Below are 23,323 nucleotides of genomic sequence, written 5' to 3'. Positions count from 1 at the left end.
TGGATGCCTTTTATTTATTTATATTGTCTAATTCCTGTGACTAGGACTTCCAATACTTTGTTGAATAAAAATGATGACATTTTTCATGATATTCATGACATTTGTCTTGTTCCTGACCTTAGGGGAAGCTCAGTTTTTCACCATTGGATAAGATGTTGGCTGTGGGTTTTTTCTATACCTATATTATGTTGAGATATGTTCCCTCCAGACCTGCTTTGTTAAGGGTGTTTATCATGAATGATAAGCATGAACGATGTCGTTTGTTAAATGCTTTTTCTCCATCTGTTGAAATGATCATGTGGTTTCTATCCTTTCTCTTATTGATGTAACATATCATGTTGATTATTATGCAAACATTAAGCCACTCTTGCATCCCAGGAATAAATGCCACTTGATTGTGGTGTATGATTTTTAATATATTGTTGGATTTGATTTGCTAATATTTTGTTGAGAATTTCTGCATCTACATTCATGAGAGATACTGGCCTGTAGTCTCTTTTCTTGTGATATCTTTATCTGATTTTGGTATCAAGGTGATACTGGCCTCATTGAATGAACTTGGAATTTTCCTTCCTTTTGTATTTTTTGTAATAGTTTGAGAAGAATGGATATTAACTCTTCTTTAAATGTTTGGTAAAGTTTGCCTATGAAGCTGCCTGGTCCTAGACTTTTGGTTTGGGGGAGTTTTCTGATTACTGATTCAATTTCATTGCTGGTGATCCATCTATTCAAATTTTCTATGTCTTCCTGCTTTAGTTTTGGTAGGTTATATGTTTCTAGGAATTTAGCCATTTCTTCTAAGTTGTCCAATTTGTTGGCATATAGCTTTTCATAATACTATGTTACAATTGTATTTCTTTGGTGTTGCTTATTATTTCTCCTCTTTCATTAGTAATTTTGTTTATTTGGGTTCTCTCTCTCTCCATTTTTATAGTGAGTCTTGCTAGAGGTTTATCAGACTTTTTTTTAATGTTTTTTTTTTTTTGAGAAAGAGAAAAAGAGAGAGAGAGAGGAAACAAAGAGAGGGAAGGAGGCTGGGAAGAAGGGAGGGAAAGTGAGAGAGAGGAACAGAGGATCCAAAGTGGGCTCTGCACTAACAGCAGTGAACCCAAAGCAAGACTCGAACTTGTAAACCGTGAGATCATGACTTGAGTTGAAGTCGAATGCTCAACTGACTGAGCCACATAGGCACCCCGTGGTTCAGCAGTTTTGTTGATCTTTTCAAAGAACCTGGTTTCATTGCTCTATTCTATTGTTTTTTTTTCTGTATCATTTGTTTCTGCTCTTATCTTTATTATTAGACTTTAGTGGGTTTTTTGTTATTGTTTTTTGTTTTTTTCTGGGTTTGTGTTTTATTCTTCTTTTTCTAGCTCCTTTAGGTGTATGGTTAGGTATTTTCACTGAGATTTTTCTTGCTTCTTGAGGGAAACCTGTGTTGCTATTTACTTAGAACCACTTATGCTGCACCTGTGTTTTTGTACTGTGTTTTTTGTACTGTGTTTCATTTTCATGTGTTACCATGTAGTTTTTCATTTCTTCTTTGATTTCTTGGTTGACCCATTCATTGTTTAAGAGCACATTATTTAACCTCCATGTATTTGTGGTATTTCCAGATTTTTTCTTGTGGTTGATTTCTAGTTTCATGGTGTTGTGGTCAGAAAAGATGCATGATGCATTGTATGACTGATTTTTTTTAAATTTGTTGAGACTTGTCTTGGGGTCTTATACATGATCTATTCTAGAAAATGTCCCATGTGTACTGGAAAAGAATATGTATTCTCTTGTTTTAGGATGGAATGTTCTGAATATGTCTGTTAAGTCCATCTGGTCCAATGTGTCATTCAAAGTCACTTGTTGATTTTCTGTGTGGATAATATGTTCATCAATGTAAGTGGGGTGTTAAAGTCTCCTATTATTATTGTATTACTATCGATTAGTTCCTTTATGTTTGTTATTAACCATTTTATGTATTTGGGTGCTTACATGTTGGGTGCATAATATTTGCAATTGCTATATCCTCTTGTTGCATTGTCACCTTTCTTATTATATGGTGTCCTTCTATGTCTCTTGTTACAGTCTATTTTAAGGTCTGTTTTGTCTTATATAAGCTGCTATCCCAGCTTTCTTTTGGCATCAATTTTTATGGTAAATGTGTCTCCAGCCCAACACTTTCAATTAACAGGTGTCTTTCAGTCTGAAATGAGTGTCTTGTAGGCATAATATATATGGGTCTTGTTTTTTATCCACTCTGTTGACCTATGTCTTTTGATTGGAGCATTTAGTCCATTTACATTCAAAGTAATTATTGATAGGTGTGTGTTCATTGCCATTTTGTTACTTTTTTCCCCCCCAATAGATTTTCGCTGATCCTTTCTTCTCTTGCTCTCTTTCATGGTTTGTTGGCTTTCTTAAGTGGTATACTTGGATCCCTTTCTCTTTATTCTTTGCATATCTGCTATGGTTTTTGATATGTGGTTATCATTAGGTTTGTATATAAGATCTTCTACATCTAGCAGTCTTTACTAAGTTAATAGTTGCTTAAGTTTGAATCCATTCTTTATTCCTCTCCCTTCCATATTTTAGGTATATAGTATTGTATTTTACACACTTTTATTTTATGAGTCTCTTGACTGATTTTTACAGAAGTACTTGGCTTTACTGCTTTTTTTTAATATATATACTCTTACTTATGGTCTTCCTTTCCACTCATGGAGTCCCCTTTAATATTTCTTATAGAGCTGGTTTAGTGGTCATAAACTCCTTTAGTTTTTATTTGTCTGAGAAACTCTTTATCTCTCCTTATGAATGATTCCCTTGCTGGATAGAATATTCTTGGCTGCAGATTTTTCCCTTTCAGCATTTTGAATATATCATGCCACTGCCTTCTGGCCTGCAAAGTTTCTGCTGAAAAATCTGCTGATAGCTTAATGGGGATTTCCCTTGTATGTAACTGTCTCCTTTTCTCTTACTTTTTTAAAAATTTTTTCTTCATCACTACATTTTTCCATTTTAATTACTACGTGTCTGGGTGTGGACCTACTTGGGTTGAACTTTTTTTGGGATCTCTGTGCCTCCTAATCTGGATATCTATTTCTTTCACCAGATTAAGAAAGTTTTCAGCTATTATTTCTTCAAATAAATATTCTACCCCCTTATCTCTTTCCTTATTTTCTGAGATCCCTATAATGATGGATGTTATTATACTTGATGGAGTCACTGTGTGCCCTATGACTATTCTCAATCTGCATAATTTTCTTTCCTCTTCTTTGTTCAGCTTGGTTACTTTCCATTACTCTGTATTCCAGGTCATTAATTCTTTCCTCTGCTTCATCTAGCCTGCTATTTATTACATCAAGTATTTGTTTAAACTTTTTTTTAAGTAATTTTTTTGTTAAGTTTATTTATTTATTTATTTATTTATTTATTTATTTATTTAGAGAGTGCATGAGCAGGGGAGGGGCAGAGAGAGGGAGAGAGAGAGAATCCCAACCAGGCTCTATACCATCAGCACAGAGCCCAATGCAAAGCTTGAACTCACAAACTGTGAGATCATGACCTGAGCTGAAACCAAGAGGAAGACTCTTAACCAACTGAGCCACCCAGGAGCCCCTCCATCAACTGTATTTTTAATTTCATTTTGTGTTCCTGATCTCTTTTTGGTCCTTTTATATCTCTATGTTAAAGGTCTCACTGATGTCCTCCACTCTTTTCTCCAGTTCAGTGGGTATCTTTATGATCATTACTTTATTTATTTTTTTAATATGAAATTTATTGTCCAATTGGTTTCCATACAACACCCAGTGCTCATCCCAACAGGTGTCCTCCTCAATGCCCATCACCCACTTTCCCCTCCCTCCCACCCCCCAGCAACCATCAGTTTGTTCTTAGTTTTTACGAGTCTCTTATGGTTTGCCTCCTCTCTCTGTAACATTTTCCCCCCTTCCCCTCCCCCATGGTCTTCTGTTAAGTTTCTCAGGATCCACAAAATAGTGAAAACATATGGTATCTGTCTTTCTCTGTATGACTTATTTCACTTGGCATAACACTCTCCAGTTCCAACCACGTTGCTCCAAAGGCCATATTTCATTCTTTCTCATGGCCACGTAGTACTCCATTGTGTATATAAACCACAATTTCTTTATCCATTCATCAGTTGATGGACATTTAGGCTCTTTCCATAATTTGGCTATTGTTGAGAGTGCTGCTATAAACATTGGGGTACAAGTGTCCCTATGCATCAGTACTCCTGTATCCCTTGGGTAAATTCCTAGCAGTGCTATTGCTGGGTCATAGGGTAGATCTATTTTTAATTTTTTGAGGAACCTCCACACTGTTTTCCAGAGTGGCTGTACCAGTTTGCATTCCCACCAACAGTGCAAGAGGGTTCCCATTTCTCCACATGCTCTCCAGCATCTATAGACTTCTGATTTGTTCATTTTAGCCACTCTGACTAGCATGAGGTGATATCTGAGTGTGGTTTTGATTTGTATTTCCCTAATGAGGAGTGACGTTGAGCATCCTTTCATGTGCCTGTTGGCCATCTGGATGTCTTCTTTGGAGAAGTGTCTATGTCTGCTGCCCATTTCTTCACTGGATTATTTGTTTTTTGGGTGTGGAGTTTGGTGAGTTCTTTATAGATTTTGGATACTAGCCCTTTGTCTGATATGTCATTTGCAAGTATCTTTTCCCATTCCATCAGTTGCCCTTTAGTTTTGTTGATTGTTTCCTTTGCAGTGCAGAAGCTTTTTATCTTGATGAGGTCCCAATAGTCATTTTTGCTTTTAATTCCCTTGCCTTTGGAGATGTGTCAAGTAAGAAATTGCTACAGCTGAGGTCAGAGAGGTTTTTTTCCTGCTTTCTCCTCTAGGGTTTTGATGGTTTCCTGTCTCACATTCAGGTCCTTCATCCGTTTTGAGTTTATTTTTGTGAATGGTGTAAGAAAGTGGTCTAGTTTCATTCTTCTGCATGTTGCTGGCCAGTTCTCCCAGCACCATTTGTTAAAGAGACTGTATTTTTTCCATTGGATATTCTTTCCTGCTTTGTCAAAGACTAGTTGGCCATACTTTTGTGGGTCCAATTCTGTAGTCTCTATTCTATTCCATTGGTCTATGTGTCTGTTTTTGTGCCAATACCATACTGTCTTGATGCTTACAGCTTTGTAGTGGAAGCTAAAGTCTGGGATTGTGATGCCTCCCACTTTGGTCTTCTTCTTCAATATTACTTTGGCTATTCAGGGTCTTTTGTGGTTCCATACAAATTGTAGGATTGCTTGTTCTAGCTTCGAGAAGAATGCTGGTGCAATTTTGATTGGGATTGCATTGAATGTGTAGATTGCTTTGGGTAGCATTGGCATTTTAACAATATTTATTCTTCCAATCCATGAATATGGAATGTTTTTCCATTTCTTTGTGTCTTCTTCAATTTCCTTCATAAGCTTTCTATAGTTTTCAGCATACAGATCTTGTGTATATTTGGTTAGGTTTGTTCCTAGGTATTTTATGATTCTTGGTGCAATTGTGAATGGGATCAGTTTATTTATTTGTCTTTCTATTGCTTCATTATTAGTGTATAAGAATGCAACTGATTTCTGTACATTAATTTTGTATCCTGTGACTTTGCTGAATTCATTTATCAGTTCTAGCAGACTTTTGGTGGAGTCTGTTGGGTTTTCCATGTATACTATCATGTCATTTGTGAAAAGTGAAAGCTTGACTTCATCTTTGCCAGTTTTGATGCCTTTCATTTCCTTTTGTTGTCTGATTGCTGATGCTAGAACTTCCAGCACTATGTTAAACAACAGCGGTGAGAGTGGGCATCTCTGTCTTGTTCCTGATCTCAGGGGGAAAGCTCTCAGTTTTTCCCCATTGAGGATGATGTTAGCTGTGGGCTTTTCATAAATGGCTTTTATGATGTTTAAGTATGTTCCTTCTATCCTCACTTTCTCGAGGGTTTTTATTAAGAAAGGATGCTGAATTTTGTCAAGTGCTTTTTCTGCATCAATTGACAGGATCATATGGTTCTTTATGATCATTACTTTAAATTATCTTTCAGGCATATTACTTATATCTATTTTGCGTCGGTCTCTTGTTGTGATTTGGTCCTTTTCTTTCATTTGGGAGATGTTTCTCTGTTTCCTCATTTTGTCTGACTTTGTGTGTCTGTTTCCGCATTTTAGGAAAGTAAGTTACTTCTGTTGCACTTGATGACAATAGCCTTATGAAGAAGAGGTCCTATAGTGCCCTGCAGTACAGTGTCCCCTGTTCCCCAGATGCTGGCACTTTAGAGAGTGTCTCCTATATATGTTGCATGTGCTCTGCTGTTGGGTCTTGGCCTCTTTTATTCAGTTCAGTTGTCTACATCAGCTGTCTTTGCCTATTATTGGCAGCAAGATGTGCAGTGGTTGCTTGCCAAACAAGAACTACCCTTTCTGCTGTCCAGACTGAGGTCTCATAAAACATGTGGGTCAGGGGCACCTGAGTGGGTCATTTGGTTGAATATCTGACTTTGGCTCAGGTCATGATCTCATAGTTTGTGGATTTGGGCCCTACATTGGGCTCTCTGCTGTCAGTGCAGAGCCTGCTTTGGATCCTCTATTTCCCTCTCTCTGCCCCCTCCTGTTTTTTCTCTCTTTCTCTCTCTCTCAAAAATAAATAAACATTAAAAAGAAAACATGTGGGTCAGGAGATATGGTGTTGGTAGGGTTGGTGCTGGTCTTCTAAGGGAGGAACCTGCAGTGCTGGGACTCAGGGGAACATGGCTGGGAAGGGCAGATCTGCTGAAGCCTGAGGTGCAGGGATGGGGAGGACAACTTGGTGCAAGAAAGGTAAGTAGTGTGGGTGCATGCTGGTTCCTGCCAGCAGCCTTTGTTTATGCTGCAGGGTGGGTTGGGGAGTGAAATGTCACCTGCCAGCTCTACTTGTCTTTATTCTACAACTTCATCACTTTATAACAAACTAGATAATGTACTGATTTTTTATGTTTATTGGTTATAAACAGAATAAAATAGTGGTGCACCACCGCTATCACTAACATTGGAGTTCCCCTGCCAGCCCATTACTGATTTCCCTGGCTTAGATGAAGTATTTAGGGGAATGCCTTACATGGAACAGGCCTGCCAAATAAATGTTTGTTGATTAAATCAATAATCAATAATTGATTAATCAATAAATGTTGATTAAATGAACAAATGAGTACTTCATAATTTTTGTTGCTGTTATAAATTGGATCTTTATTAGAAGATCTGTATCTTCTAACTGGATATAAAATTAACTATTGTTGGTATATAGGAATGTTACTAATTTTCTTATATTGATCTTATATACAGCAACTTTAATGAACTCTTACTGATTTAAATTATTTTTCTAGATTCTCTTGGTTTTGGTATGTAGAAAATCATAATCTACAAATAATGTCAATAATCTTTCTTTCTCTCTTTCTCTCCTTCTTTCTTTCTTTCCCTCTTTCTTTCTTTCTTTCATTGGATAAGACCTTCAGTAAAATGGAGACTAGCAGCAGTGATAGAGGACATTTTTGTTTTATTCCTGACTTTAAATAGAAGGCTTCAAATGCTTTACCATTAAGTATAGGGTTTCTTAAGTTTTTAGTTTTTTTTTTTTTTTAATTTTGGTTTGGTTTTTACATCTATCCTTTGTTGCATTTCTTATTTTCTTTTTAAAATCATGGATAGACACTGAATTTTATTGATGCCTCTTTTTGTATTTATTGAGATTATCATATGGTTTTTCTCTTTTGTTTATTTGGCAAGTTGCATTTCTTTGTTTTTCAATGTATTTAATTTACTTTTTGGCCAATATATTTCCATTATTAAAAAAAATATTAAAGGAACATAGAAAAACCTGTAATAAAATATTTCTCTTTTTACCTACCTGATTCCCTTCCATCATGCCAAAAGTAACCATTGTTATTAGTTTTTTATTATATGTCTAATTTCTTTATGTTATCTAAACAAATACAACTATATATTCATATTTTATCCCTTTGTTACCTCATTAGTGGCCTACTACACTCATTGTTCTGCATCTTGTTTTTGTTACTTGGTTACTTTTCTATATTAGTATATAGATGTTGTTCTGATGCTTTTGCTATAGAGTATTCCATTTATAGATGTATTTATTTAAAATAACCCTCATTGATTGACCTTCCGATTGCTTTCAAAGTTTGAGTTTTTTATTTTTTTTAGTTTAATAAAACTAAACAGTTTACTTTAGTAAGTCGTTTTCTTTTTCCTTAACTTTTTATTATTAACTATATTAACTCTTCTTCCTTAACTTTTAATTTTGAAACTCCACACAGCAAATTTAAAAGAATAGTACAGAATGAATACCTATATAGACTTTACCAATTTAAAAGTTTTGTGACATTTCCTTTATCTCTTAGTATGTATTTGCATATATATACTTTTTCTTATATCATTTCAAAATAAGTTGTGAACCTGATGCATTTTCACCCTCAGCATTTCAACAGATATCCTAATGATAAGGATGCTTTCTTCTATTGCTGTAATCCAATTATACGCCCAGTGAATTTCACATTGACACAATATTTTCTGCTCTGTTGTTCATTTACAAACGTCTTCAAATTGTCCCAAATTGAGGATAATGCATTGCATTTGATTGTCATGTGTGTTTCTTAGTAAAACTCTTCTGGTTTGGCTTGTGTAATTTCTTCTCCTGTCTATTTCTGTTTCTATGGTGTGGGCTTTTCATTGTCCAGCCATTGCACAAGTGCAGGCTCATCCCTCCATTTTTGTCCTTAATTCTTTCCAATTCTCATTCACCACACTGCTCTTTAGTGAGTGGTGTTTTGCTTTCAAAGATTCTCCCTGAAGAGTGTTATTCACAAATCTATGTCTTTGGTCCTGAGCACTCTTATCTGGTACTGACCAGCTTTCTTTTGGACATTTGCCCAAGAACTCACTCTTCACTCTCCACCATACCTCCACTCCTCTTTTGTCTAGGTAACCCCCACCCTTTGTTTTAAGTCCTAGCTCAGATATCACTTCCTATGAGAAACACTTATTAATTTTCCAGATTAGATAGTTCTATCTCCTCATGAGCCAGGATCATAAGGAGCCTACATGCTCTTGCTCAGGCTGTCTCTCTGCTTGAATCAGCCCCTTGCCTTCTTCCCAGTCCCACACTACACTCACTAGTTGAAGGTCTCACCCATAATTCAGATTGTATAAATCTGATTCCGAAATTCCCAAATCAGATTCCCAAATCAGAATTTATTTTTTCTTCTACTGAACATTGTTTTATTTTCCATTTGAACTTACAATTATCTATTTATATTAGTTAGGTGTTCTTAAGATTTGTTAAATAATGCTTTTTAGATTGGACCGTATTTGGTATAGGAGAGTTATAGAAGGTCAAACCCAGTATCACATGCTGCTGATTCACAGATTATTGAGTATGGAATCAGAATCCTGTGTATACACATAGCGATTAGCTGAAAAACAGAACCTATATGAAGGGAGACAAATTGAAGAAATTCTAGCCTTGACTAGATTTTGTTAAAAGACAAGTTATTTCTTCTAAGCCATTAGAGGTAAGGGGTTTTCCTGTAATAAAGATATAGTATATATGTATTATAAATATGGTTATAAAAAGTTTGAAGGAAAGTTAAAGATAACCATATAAATGTATAGAAAAGTTTGGGAAACAAAAACTGGATAAGTTTTGTACCTTCACAGTTTTGTTTTTTGTTTTTTGTTTTTTTTTTTACTTTCTGTTTCCCTTTTAAATAAATTGCTCCTTTGCCTAACACACTGTGAAGAAAGTACAAAGTAGAAAGAAATGCTTTGATGTCTTCCTTATGAATTAAGACTAATGATTTAGTCTTAGGGCTGTTTTAAATTCATGATGGATTGGCATATTAATCATTTACGGAGTGTAAGGTCAAAGATTTTATTTGTCATTGTATCTTCTGCAGCCTTACACAATACTCACTGAATGAATAAAGTAATTTGTAAAACAGAGGTTAAATTTTAGATTTGGGAGTCATCAATACAAAACATAATTTCACAGAGTTAAATTAGCTCAAAGTTGCAAGGTTAAAACACTTTTATTATATAATCATTCTTTCTCATTTACTGGTATGATTACCTAGTCATTAACTATTTTGGAATATTCTAGTCCAGTTCCAAAACTTCACAGATTAAAAATATTTTTTGTTTGTTCCTGATTTCAAATGAAATGCTTTAGATTTTTTTAATGTTTATTTGTTTTTGAGAGACAGAGAGAGAGTGTAAGCGGGGGAAGGGCAGAGAGAGGGAGACACAGAATCTGCAGCAGGCAGCAGGCTCTGAGCTGTCAGCACAGAGCCCAACCTGGGGCTCAAACTCATGAACCGAGAGATGATGACCTGAGCCAAAGTCAGATGCTTAACTGACTGAGCCACCCAGGAGCCCCTAAAATGGTTTAGATTTTTTAAAATATGCATTTTCCCACCCTACCAATAATGATTCAGTATATCAATGGGGTGGGTGTGAGAATATAGGTTTTATTTTTTTATTTTTTATTTATTTTTTATTTTTTTTAATATATGAAATTTATTGTCAAATTGGTTTCCATACAACACCCAGTGCTCATCCCAAAAGGTGCCCTCCTCAATACCCATCACCCACCCTCCCCTCCCTCCCACCCCCCATCAACCCTCAGTTTGTTCTCAGTTTGTAACAGTCTCTTATGCTTTGGAAGAATATAGGTTTTAAACCTTTTTCTAGGAGATGTTGATAGCCAGATTTAAGAGCCATTGTTCTAGTCCATAGCACATGTTCATTGTGGATATAATATATATGGATTTCCTTCCCTCCACTTCCCAACGTAATCTATTTCATTTAGGAAAATTTTTACAAGAGATGAACATCTAAACCTAATAATTGAATCTATGTTGAGATCCGAAAAGGTATCTCCAACAGATGCTCTAGAAAATGAAACAATAAGTCCTCTGAAAACATTAATATAAACTGGAGTCACCTAGTCAGCTAGTGGCCCAATCGGATTGTAGGCAAATTGTGTTAGATGCCAATAGTTTGGCCAGCTAGACTTTATTAATTTTATTAAAAAACTGAAATACCAATACCCCCCAAATATGGATATACTCCTTACTTATTCAACTCAAAGAAACTCTGATTAAGAGGAGCAAAAAATGTAAGAAAAACAGCAAGGACAAGAGAGTAAGAAAAAATAATGATTCTTGCAAAACACAAATCTTCAGAAAATGTCTCCCCAACTTTCCATGGAATTAAATTTTCATCCCAAAACTATGTTGAACTAAGGAAGAAAAACTAAATGTATTGTTGCTCCAATCATTCTTTCAAAGATTTGCTCACAGTGTAATTTGTTAAGATTTTATTTGATTTTAAAAATTTATTCTGCCGCATATTCATTTGCTTCAGTATTAACAACAAGCTCTGAGCAATTAAACAAAAAGCTCCCCTTAATGGCCATGCATTGAACAGAATAAGGGAGACAAGAACCTTCCAAGCCATGGTTTTTCCTGTGACTTTTGGAACATTTGAATGGACAGAGAAAAAAGAAAACAGCCATTACTCAAAAACTGTTTTGGTGATATATGTCGTTTCTACTATAGACTGTCAGTCCTAATCCCACTAGGGTTAATTATGGGAAATACAGCTAAAATACCCAAATTTTGGTAGGAATTTGAAGCACAGCCATTTCATCATTGAATTTACATATAATTCACTAGAGAAGCAGAAGCATATGTGAAGTGATAGAGGCCTGTCATTGTACTGCAGGAAAGTACGGCTCGGTAAAGCAAAATGCCCTGCTTGAGACCACTTACTAAGTTTGGAATAAAAAATGTATTTCTAGGGGCGCCTGGGTGGCGCAGTGGGTTGAGCGTCTGACTTCAGCTCAGGTCACGATCTCGCGGTCCGTGAGTTCCAGCCCCGCGTCGGGCTCTGGGCTCCAGCCCCGCGTCGGGCTCTGGGCTGATGGCTGGGAGCCTGGAGCCTGTTTCCGATTCTGTGTCTCCCTCTCTCTCTGCCCCTCCCCCGTTCATGCTCTGTCTCTCTCTGTCTCCAAAATAAATAAACGTTAAAAAAAAATTTAAAAAAAAAATGTATTTCTAGCTCCAGTTCTTTGCTCTTCCCCATGAGCTCTGCCTGGTTCAATAGCAATGATTGTCTGCCTCATGGCTGGGAGGTGAAACACCATACTTCTTTTATCTTTAGGTGACACAAAATTGCTGTTCTTCCTGTTTGCAAACAATGCCTTTGCTGAAATGCATCACAATGAGGGCCAGGTTCAAATGGCCTGTGGACACTGAACTCTGCACTCATCCAACAGTGGGATGGGACCCAGCTCTCATATGATCCTTGCTTTCACGTAGGTCAGTGTAGAAATCCTGGGAACAGAGCATGAGAGGAAACTGGCCCAGTGTGCAATCCGACTTGGCATAATCAGAGTTGCAGCTTTTCAGGGGCTCATTGCCGCTCTTCAAAAGCATCAACATTTCCTCTAAAAAGAAACTCCTGCTCAAAACAGATTCTCGAATATTCTCTGATTAAAATTGCCAGGTTTATTTTGTTTGTACCAGCTGTTAATGCAATCATGTACAATTCTATGCTCTTGTGTCAATGAGTTAATTCTCCTTGGTGCCGAACCAAATGGGACTGTAGACTTAAAGAATGAACAAGAAATGGGCTGTGTCTAATGAGATGCCCTAGGAAATAACCATGCTACGAGAACTATACATGAGCTCCACACATGCTTCGGCCAGATGTGATTTTGGCCAGTCATCTCCACAGCTGGTATTTTCTTAGTAGTTTATAAATACGTCCTCTCTTCTTTCTTGTCCCCCACTTAAAAATTACATTCTGAAGTTTCAAGTTTATAATGAAAATAATTTACCACGTGGTGTTGGGTCATTAAACCCCTTCATCTACCCTGAAGTTTTCATGTGAATAAAAGTTTACTAAACATATTGTGATTATATTGTTTCTTTTCAAATGGAATAGCTAATCTTCCTACTTTTTGAATTTACTTGCTGGATAATTTTTATGCCAATCCATAACTTCATTTGAAGAGCTAACCTGGGAGTATAGAAAAGAAAGAAGAAATCATTTTCACCTTCTTGTCTATCAGCACTAATCCTCTTAAAAGTACCCTTTCAATCATCGGATTCAACAGAAGCTCAATTTCCTCAGCGGATGGAACACTGAAAGGTACCGTTTGAAAGGGTTACCACCGAGAGTGAAAAAAGGAAAATAATGGAGTGACCTGAGGAGACACCCTGAGCCCAGGATCACACAGTGCCACACATCTTTACTAGGTCAGACATATGCACATATCTCTGTCAAGATTGAAAAGCCAAGGAAATGGTAGTCTTTGGCTTTCAGCTGGTAGGGACACGTACTGGAAATATTTTATTGTAAAGTGACTGAAAGTCAGATGTTTAACACTTAGCAGGCAGGCAGCAACGGCTACAGAAAACGGACCATGGTTTTCTCCACTGGGTTCCTCCAGCCTTGACAACAGTGACAACTAAGTTTTTTTTAAAATACTGTGATGGATTCAGATGACTCTGGAACATTTTATGTTAAAAATAAAATAGTGGAAGCACCCCCTAAGAAAAATGGCTGGGTAAATTCATCATCAGAATGTTACAGAAATACATCAGAAAATGCCTATGGATTGCCCAAAGAAAACAGAACCAATTTTCTGAGAAGATTGAATAGAAATATTGAATGGACCCAACTTCATTTAATACCCACAGAGTTCATGTGAAAATGCAATTAAGAAGACTGGAGATGGAGAATAAGAAAGATACGAGGCCAAAATGGTCCTTTAACAGTTTCCTTGGAAGGTCATAGCCTACTTTTTATAAATATGATGTGAAGCACAAAGCTAAAGTGGTTTTTCCAAGATTTGGCTCTACTCCAGATGTCTTTCTTTAATGTTTGCAACATTTATGCTAAAGGCAGATTTATGAACACTGTTAGAGAACAGGTATTTCCCTTCTTAGAGAAGTGTTTTATTATTTTGGTCCATTGGCTAAGCAAAATTAAGCTTGAGTTTGGGCTGTAAATTTTCAGTTCTATATGTAACAGCATTGTATTTATTTAGAAAGAATGAAGCTTCTGATTCCAAATCAGAAAATCTCAGGGTCTTAGAAGATTTTTTGTAATTTCCAAGACCTTATCCGGGTTTCATGGAACTTTCACCTGTGTAATTCTAAGCCGATAGATTTAATCCTTTTATGCTGTAAAAAAAAAAAACCAAAAGACAAAAAACAGAAAAAACCAAAAAACCAAAAGAAAAAACAACCACTTTTTATCGCCTCTCCTCTCAAGTGCTGAGGTCAGTATACTGATTGAGAAACAGATTCTAGAGTCAAGCTACTTCATTTTGAATTCTGGCTCTTTCACTTACTGGTGTTGAGAATTCAGGAAAGTTCTTAATCCTTCCAAACTTCAATCACCCCATCTGTAAAATGAGGATGGTAACACTTTGCACCTTCCAGGGGTATGGTGAAGATTAGGTGACATAATACATGAAAAGCATTTAGCACAGTGCTTAAACAGAAAGAAAAATCAATACTATCTTGCAGACAGTTAAGACACCTACACCTTAGGGCTTGATGTTGTCTAGGTTGAACACACGATTGCCATATCCGTTTCTCTATGTCCTAACTCCCATTCCATTTCCTTCCCCCTAGCTTTGTAGGCCTTCCCGAGGTTCTTCATATTTGTTAAGTGGTCTTCCTCTAATGAGCAAGAAGATTATGGTCAATGATAACTTTTTGAATAACCTGCTTTATTCGGTTTTAACACCTGAAGCATTTCTTCACTTGAGTCTTTGAGGATTAATACCCCACGGATCTTAACAGACAGAAAATGAGAGAATGGGTACAAGAGACAGAAAATGGACTAGTTGGGTCTGGAGGGATAGAGACAAAACAAGAGTAAAGAAACAGACTTGTGAAAGCAGGTGAACTCATAGGTGATTCAGCTGCTTTTAGCCATAAGAACAGAATTTCCCAACATTATTCCAGCTGGAGCATTGGTCCCCTGAGATGATGAGTAAACACATGGTTTCATGGTCAAAACAGGTTGTCCAAAATATTTCACACTGCGTTTCCATCTTGGAGTCTCAATGCACATCAACATATTGAGGATTCTGAGAAGTCCTGCAGTAAAGAAACCCGCTTTGTTTTGTTTATCCCATAATACTGATCGATACATAACGCTGATCAATAACATTTGGAGAATCCTTCCACTACCATTATTTTAGAGCTGAGAAACAGAAATTCTCATAAAGAACAAATTTTGGGGTGCTAGTGAACCATGGTAAAACTGATGGAATGAAAAGGGGGACTAACAGTGGGTGTTTATTACATGTGCCAGAAATTGTGCTAACTGCTTTAAAAACATTTGCTCTTTCCTGATAAGGTTAAGGTAATGATTTTTAAGTGGGAAGGATATTTACAGTGCTTTATGAAAGAATGTCATGGAACATATTAGCTATCTTTAAGTGGGGACAGACTAGCTCTTTAAAAAATGAAGGATCTTAAGAAATCACATAGCCCATATTCATACCTAAGAATATTGATTTTGCACTCACTGAGAAATCTGGAGTGTCAAAAGTTCATAAACAACTGGAAAAAAACCCACAATGAATCACCAAAGTAGTAACTGGTAAAAGTTTATTGTGCACACACCAAAAAGACAATATGCAAACCAGAGCACTCACCCCAAAACATGGAACAAGGCTCAGGGGTATATTATTATAAAGCAGCCTAAATAGTGAGGAAACGGTGACTTCTTACTCTTCACAATTATTGGTTATAATATCAGAATTTCCTTAAATGATGGGGAATTGGTCAGTGGTTACCTCATAGCAACCTTGGGAAAGGTTCAAGTTTTGCTTATAATTTCCAGAGACATAAACAAGAAATGACCTAGGTCAAGTCAGCCTTGCAAAATAAGCTAAATTAAGCTTTGTTTGTATGACTAAACTGATTATGTCTGCTCAGGCCATTTTTAAGGCTGGTCTTCATTTGTTTTTTATTTTAACAATCCCCTCCCTCTTTGGTCATTCTCTTAGAAGGCTGAGAGTATGATCAACCACTATAGCATTATATTTGGTTACCACCATTGATGTGGTCAGGCTGAAGAATCACACGTTAGCTGTTTCCATTAGTTGAGTCATCAGGATGTGTCTATAGGACCATCATACATTTCATACATTTGATGATGTAAGTATATATGAAAATTATGTAAAATAGCAGTTTATATATTGTTGAAGGAAAGAACTACACTTTATTCTTTCTTCATATTCCCCAAGCCATCTATCCTAGCATGGTACCAGGTACATAGTATTTAGGGTGTCTTGTGAAATGAATGAATGGAAATGGTAGCGGTAAATTGCACTAAAAATTATACTTATTTTACATAGTATAATGTAACAAATGTAACTTAATAATAGGACGTTTGCCTTAGGGAACAAGCCAGGATGGAGGTAGAATGTAATTTTTGAAATTTGGCGCTAAATTTCTGGTGCTTTAACAAACAACCTATGCTGTTTTTAGCCACAGTCTTAGCTGAGATGGGTACCGAAAATTCACTCACAAGACATCCATGTTAGAGATATTTTATGAAGTAGAATCTGGCTTCATCTTTTGCAAGAAATTTGAATTTCCCTTTAAATAAATAAAGTGTTAATATGTTCAGTTAACTCCAACTTTTATTTTCTTCTCTACTTACTGTTTTTCATCCTTGTGTAACAGAAAGTAAAAAACTACCTCCTTTCTTTTCCTGAAATGTTTATATAGCACTAAGAATGAAGTATTGAGAGGTGAGACTCAGGTCAGGAAGGAGGGAATACCGCACAATACCAACTATTAATTTTGTGGAGAATAACAGATCTTAATTTTAGTTCTAAGTGTAGGCGCAATACAAACACAACAGCCATAAAATATAAGATTTCTCTTCCTGTCTTGTACATATTTGCCCACATTGGCAGTGAGACCGAATTGTGGGAAGTAGACTTTTTATATTTAATTAAATGAAAACAGATCAAAGTGAGTTAGAGATTAAAAAACGCTATTGACTATACTTTGGGTATGTTTTCAGACAGCGTTAATGGAAGAAGTAGCCTGTATTTGGGGCAACTGGATATTCTATCGATCACACATCCCAACCTGCCTTTTCCTAGCCTCTTTCTTATCTACCTTTCTTTTTTACCTACATCTTGGTACTGAAACCTGGAATGTAGCATTTACTCCTTCATAATTTGAAAATACAGTGACAGATGGTTACTGATACATTCAACCCATCTAAATGTTCTCTGAGTCTTAGCACAGTTGCAAAGGGGAGGATGTGTAAAATAAACTGGAGTGATCTCTTGTAGGAATGGAATTCTGCTGTTGAGAAGCTAAAGAGTGATGCGCTTGGGATTCTGCTGTCCAAGGACTACGTGGAGAAGGAACATCTACAGCTCTCTAACCAGAAACTGGATCAGCTTCAAGGAGAATTTGGTCGGCTCATGGTGGAAAGGAAAACTTGGTTAAAAAAGGCAAATGTTTTTTTTAACAGTGCCAATAAGGTCAGTGGGAAGTTACGTTGGTAATTTTAGGTAATCAGGACAGACCAGTAAGAGACTCATGATTTCAGTAGGCTGGCGAACATCACAGAGGTCTGGATTCCACATAGAGTTTCAAAATTAATAGCAGCAAAAGTGAACTTTTAAAAATATATTCCTTTATGATGAGTACTGGATGTTATATGTAAGTAATGAATCACTAAATTCTACTCCTGAAACCAATGTTACACTGCATGTTAACTAATTAGAATTTAAACAAAAATTTGGAAAGAATATATTCCTATCATGGCCATTATTTGGTTCTCAAAACTAGGAAGCTCTATGCTTTGACATGTTAAAAAAAATCCCCATGAGGGTTTCATCTTAGAGCCGTCATTGAACTGCTTGAGGGGACACTTGTGCCAACACTGCCATATTTCTCATGGAGTAAGGGAATTATCATAAAATGTATCAAGGTTAAAATAACACCTTGAAATTTTCACCAAGAAAAATATTTCCCCTTTAAAACTTTTTTTTCATTTATCAGGGAAAGGTACATGAATATTGTAAGCCTTCTGCATACAAGCCATAAGGCTAGAAGCAGAGTCTCAACCTGACTGCCCTGCCTTGGTCTTGCCTTTTAAAGTCTGCCAAGGGGAAATCTTGCTTTGGACCATCTCCAGGTCTTCTTGAGTTGGAGACTGTGCTCTGTTTCTCCTGGTTGATTCTTTTAATATTGACTGTAGCAGATGGTTCTTAGTGAGTGGTAATGTCTACATGTTCACATCACTTGTGTATCTGAAGCTGGCGATATTATTTGAAAATTTTTGTACCTTTTCCAATCTAATATACACCTTCAAACTGCCTTCTTGGAATTGTTTAATACCTTAAATTTTACTGATGTTTTTGAAACTGGACAATGTGACAGGAAATGAATGGGTAACCCCCAGAAGGTGGGTATATTGTGATTTAAAGTCATGATATCAACAATCTGAATACAATGTCCTGGTATATATCAAAATAGTTATTTAATTTTGAACTTCTGTACTAATAGGAAACTTGCAGAGTAGAATTTCAAAATAGAGGTGCTAGAATTACAGTAAAAAAAGTGTTAAAGAAAAATTTGACAAATATGATAAACATCTGTTTGGGATTTCTTTGTTTTAACAGAAGAAACAGTCATAGCATATTACTGGAACTGTTGAACTAAGTAAATGGTAGGTGCTAGTTAAGTTTCTCTTGAACAGTCCTGTTTTTGAATAAGAGATTTCTTTTTTTTTTTAATTTAAATCCAAGTTAGTTAACATACAGTGTAATAATGATTTCAGGAATAGAATTTAGTGATTCATCACTTACATATAACACTCAGTGCTCATCCCAGCAAGTGCCCTCCTTAATGCTCATCACCCATTTAGCCTATCCCCCCCGCCACCTCCCTCCCTCCATCAACCCTTAGTTTGTTCTCTGTATTTAAGAGTCTCTTATGGTTTGTCTCCCTCTCTGTTTTTATCTTATTCTTGCTTCCCTTCCCCTATGTTCATCTGTTTTGTTTCTTAAATTCCACATATGAGTGCAATTATATGACATTTCTCTTTCTCTGGCTGATGTATTTCGCTTAGCATAATACACTCTAGATCCATCATGTTGCAAATGGCAAGATTTCATTCTTTTTGATCACTGAGTAGTATTGAATAAGAGACTTTCTAACTTACATTGCACTCTCATTCTACAAAATGAGTAGGTCATCTGTCAATCAAGTAATGTCATTTTTAAGGAAGACAGTTATAGAACATGTTGCTAGAATAAAACAATGCTTCTAGAACAAACCATATAGTTTCAGCCCTGCAAAATGTAGTTTCTCTCCCTTCAATTTGTACCCCCCTGCTCTTGCTTTCTCTGCTCTCATTATGTGGTAACTTTCCAGGGAGACTTTCTCCTGACATTGCTTCTGGGCCTTCAGGGGGAAAGGAATGACATTTATTGCAATAACAACAACAACAACAACAACAATAATAATAATAATAGAACAGAGTGGTTACTTTCTCAAATTCACATAGTAATTCAGCTTAAATCATAAGAAACTATATTTCTTAACCCTCGAGACTTGAATTTTTTTTTTTTGAAAGAGAGAGTGAGGGAGAAAGAGAATGAGTGGGGGAGGGGCAGACAGAGAAGGATAGAATCCCAAGCAGCTTCTGTGCCACCAGAGCACGGCTCAAACTCACAAAGACACTTAACTGACTGAGCCACCTAGGCTCCCTCCTCCCAAAACTTGACTTCTAAATTAAAAAAAAAAAAAACTTTAAAAAAATGTTTGTTTATTTTTGACAGAGAGTTGGGGGGGGAGGGAGAAAGAGAGACAGAGCGCAAATAGGGGAGGAGCAGAGAGAGAGAGGGAGGCACAGAATCTGAAATAGGATCCAAGCTCTGAGCCATCAGCACAGACAGAGTCCGACATAGGGCTGGAATCTACCAAATGGGAGATCATGACCTGAGCCCACCAACTGGGAGATCATGACCTGAGTTGAAGTCTGACACCTTAATGACTAAACCACCCAGGTGCCCCTAATTTTTTTTAATGTTTGTTTATTTTTGAGACAGAGACATAGAGTGTGAGTGGGGGAGGGGCAGAGGGAGGCAGACAGAATCCCAAGCAGGCTCCAGGCTCTGAGCTGTCAGACCTACAGGGGGGTTGAACTCATGAACTGTCATGAGATCACGACATGTCTGAGTCAGATGCTTGCCTGACTGAGCCACCCAGGTGCCCCAAGACTTGACTTGTACATCCCCTGTTTCATCATTGGAAAGCCATGGCATTCAAATTATAACAATTTCAGTTGGGATTTGTTCATACTCTATTTATCCATATTACATCATTCTCTATAGTCAAGTGGCACTTAGAAAGGTATAGAATTTGTTCTCCCTTTTCAAAGCATCAAGGGAATAATTTCTGACTCCAAATTTAAGAATCAATGTGAAAGGTGATAGATACTTTTACTTCAGCAAAAAATAGAAGATGGAGTGTGGAAAGTGGATATTTAATCATGATTTTTGAAATGAAATATTTGCCCTATTATTAAGAAGCAATACACGATTAAATAATGTAGTGGGTAAATCTGTTTAAATTAAAGAGGGAAGCTCCTTAAGACTTGTAAATGGCATTTTTATTTTTTATTTATATTGTGGAATCTCCAAATTTTACAAAATTTGCACCATTTTACCTAACTTTTGGCATAACACTTATAAATAACCCAGTGAAAATAAAGAGCTGGATTTGAAACATTAATATAATTTTAAAATCCCTTAAAATTGTGTTTTCTAGGCTGAAAATTCTGTTTATACCAGCAAACGGGTATTTTCAATTTGTATCATCAATTTATCTCTGAAGCACTGACTTTTCCTTTTGAAAATTCACTTTACCATACGTTGGGTGCATTGGATTTTTCTAGTTGTGAGCATCCTTAACCCTAGATGAAGTCATGTTGTCAAGAACTATGAGGCATGTGAAATCTTACCCAAACTTCAAGCTAACTTGCTAACTTGTCACAGTTTTGTGGATGCTCACAAAAGACACATGACTTCTGTGTCAGTTTTGAAAGACTTTATTACAAAACAATGATCGAAATGTCCACATGCCATATCAGTTTCCCAAGTCCCAGTCCCCTGGGCAGGGGTGATGCAGATGGGCCCAGATGGATGACTGCATCTGCGGCAGGTGGTTTCCAAGAGAGGAACCCTAAGCTTGGGGAATCTTTTTTTTTTATAGCAAACAATAAGCCAACCTGCTATTTGTCTCAGAAGGAGACATTTCCTCCACCTTGAAGGTTGGTTGCTGGCTGCAAACCCAACAGTGAGAAAGGGCTCCAATGAAGAGGGGTCACTGTGGGCCGTTCATGGCACACCGATAATGATGGGTGGAAGCGCTAGCCACTCTCCCAACACATGCAGCACTGTGGAAGAAAGAGGAAGTCAGCGCTTCCAAAAGATATTGACTTTGAAAATCAATTCCATTCTTGATAAGTAGAATTATTTTTTCAGCAAACAACCTCTTATTCCAAATTTGTTAAAGCTAGGTCAATATTCTCCTTCAATATCTGTGCCAAATACCAGCGTGAGAAAATATGCTAGTGTCACAGGTAATATAAATGACAAGATGTGACAGTTTGCGTATTTGTTCAATAAAAAGTGAAATGTGTGATTTTTAAAATACAACTTTCAGTTTTTAAAAAGTTTGTTAAGTTAAAAAGGTGGTCATAATATAATCTACAAAATGGACTGTTGTTAATGCTTTCCATATCATATATATTTCTTTTTTAATCTGGATTTTTATCATATGTTGCTGGTATTTTTGTTGCAAGCATCTGGAAATTCCTCTTTTTCCCTTGCTTACCTTTTCATTTTAATTTATTCTTCTCTCTCCCTACCAATTTTAGATAGGGATATTCTTATTTACTAGACAAAAAGTCATAATAATTTCTTTTATTGAAGTCTCTAAATGAGTAGTGTGGTTAATAATTCTTTAGAGAATTCTTTATTTAGAGATTCTTTAGAGATACATTTGCTTAGTAAAGTTTTACTATACAATTACCGTGTATCAGGTACTGTTCTAAATGCTGGGGTTACAGCAAAGAACAAAACATACAAAAAAATCTAGAGTATGTTTCCAATTTGCAAAATTCAATAAAATATAATTATTGCCTAATTATCTACATTGACTAGACAACCACATTGCCTTTGCCTTTGTGTTGTGGCTCTAGGAGTGAAATTGATTACCTTTTAATCCTGCTAGGGGTTGATGATTACCCAAGGCTCAAGAGTCTGTTTCATACCCAGAGTGCCTATAGCCTTTGGCTTGAGTGTGGTAGTTTGTACCTGGAGTGAGCGATAGGTGGCAATGTTAGCACACAGGACCTTAGCATATTGCTACTGACGCTTTTCCTAAACCAGACACTGGATTCAAGTGGAGATTGAGCCAAGTAATTTAAGAACCCTAGATACTTCCTTTCTGTTTTAGAGTTATCTACTGTGTTGGTGAATTTATTGCCAAATCACTTAGCAACAAATACAAGTAAGGGTTGATTATCAATATTGGATGATAGCTGATTGGAAAAGAATTTCTCTAATTACTAGATGTTGCTAAAAGTAGGACATGGCATGAAATATGAACATAGCACCTATTATAGTGACTCATCTTGATCCCCCCAAATTTTCATTTTTTCATGATTATAGATTATCTTATTTATTTCTAACAAGTTCACAACCAAGGAGTTGGTTAAGATATGTCAATCATCCAAATTGTGTTTATCATTGTTTAGGGAATGTGGTTAGAATCAAACAGAGATAAATATATATGTTTCAAGAGCAGAACAATACGAACCTGTATTTAGATGACAACAATGATTGAACCTAAATCTGAAAAACATGGCTGATTGGCCATAAAGTTTCATTTCCCATGCTTCCTATTCATAGGCACATGATTTCATTGGGGGAAAGCAAGCGGTGAAGACTGAGGCCAAATTTACATGGTGTGCTTCTTGGGTGATTAGCCTAAAAGCAAAGGTGAAGCAAAAGCTGGGGCAGCTAAAGCAACACCCCAAAAGCAGTTTGAAATGTAGCGATTGTCATAGCTTCTACTGCTTCTGCCATCACTGCTGAAAGTTTTATGTCTTCTAAAAAGTTAATGTTGCTTTTTCAAGATATTTATAGCCATGCAAAACAGTAATGCCTACAGCAACATAATTGTTTCAGATAAAAAC

The 23,323-nt window shown here is 36.5% G+C and overlaps 1 protein-coding gene across 11 annotated transcripts in view; it reads left to right on the top strand.

The window, feature by feature from the left end:
* Nucleotides 1-23,323, top strand: part of CCDC141 (coiled-coil domain containing 141) — a 232,049-nt gene that overhangs the window by 121,023 nt on the left and 87,703 nt on the right. For 9 of the 11 annotated variants that reach the window (XM_027055389.2, XM_027055388.2, XM_027055387.2 and 6 more), the window contains one exon: nucleotides 17,397-17,591. The exons of 1 other annotated variant lie outside the window; for it this stretch is intronic. In XM_027055389.2, coding sequence (XP_026911190.1) covers nucleotides 17,397-17,591 — 195 coding nt within the window. Of the gene's footprint in view, nucleotides 1-12,107; nucleotides 13,211-17,396; nucleotides 17,592-23,323 lie in introns of those variants that run through there. One more of the 11 variants, XM_053215388.1, reaches the window with a different exon arrangement.

Source organism: Acinonyx jubatus, chromosome C1 (genome assembly GCF_027475565.1).
Source record: "Acinonyx jubatus isolate Ajub_Pintada_27869175 chromosome C1, VMU_Ajub_asm_v1.0, whole genome shotgun sequence".
NCBI classification, from domain to species: domain Eukaryota; kingdom Metazoa; phylum Chordata; class Mammalia; order Carnivora; family Felidae; genus Acinonyx; species Acinonyx jubatus.
The sequence above is the reverse complement of the archived record's forward strand: the minus strand, read 5'-3'. Positions and strand labels throughout refer to the sequence as shown.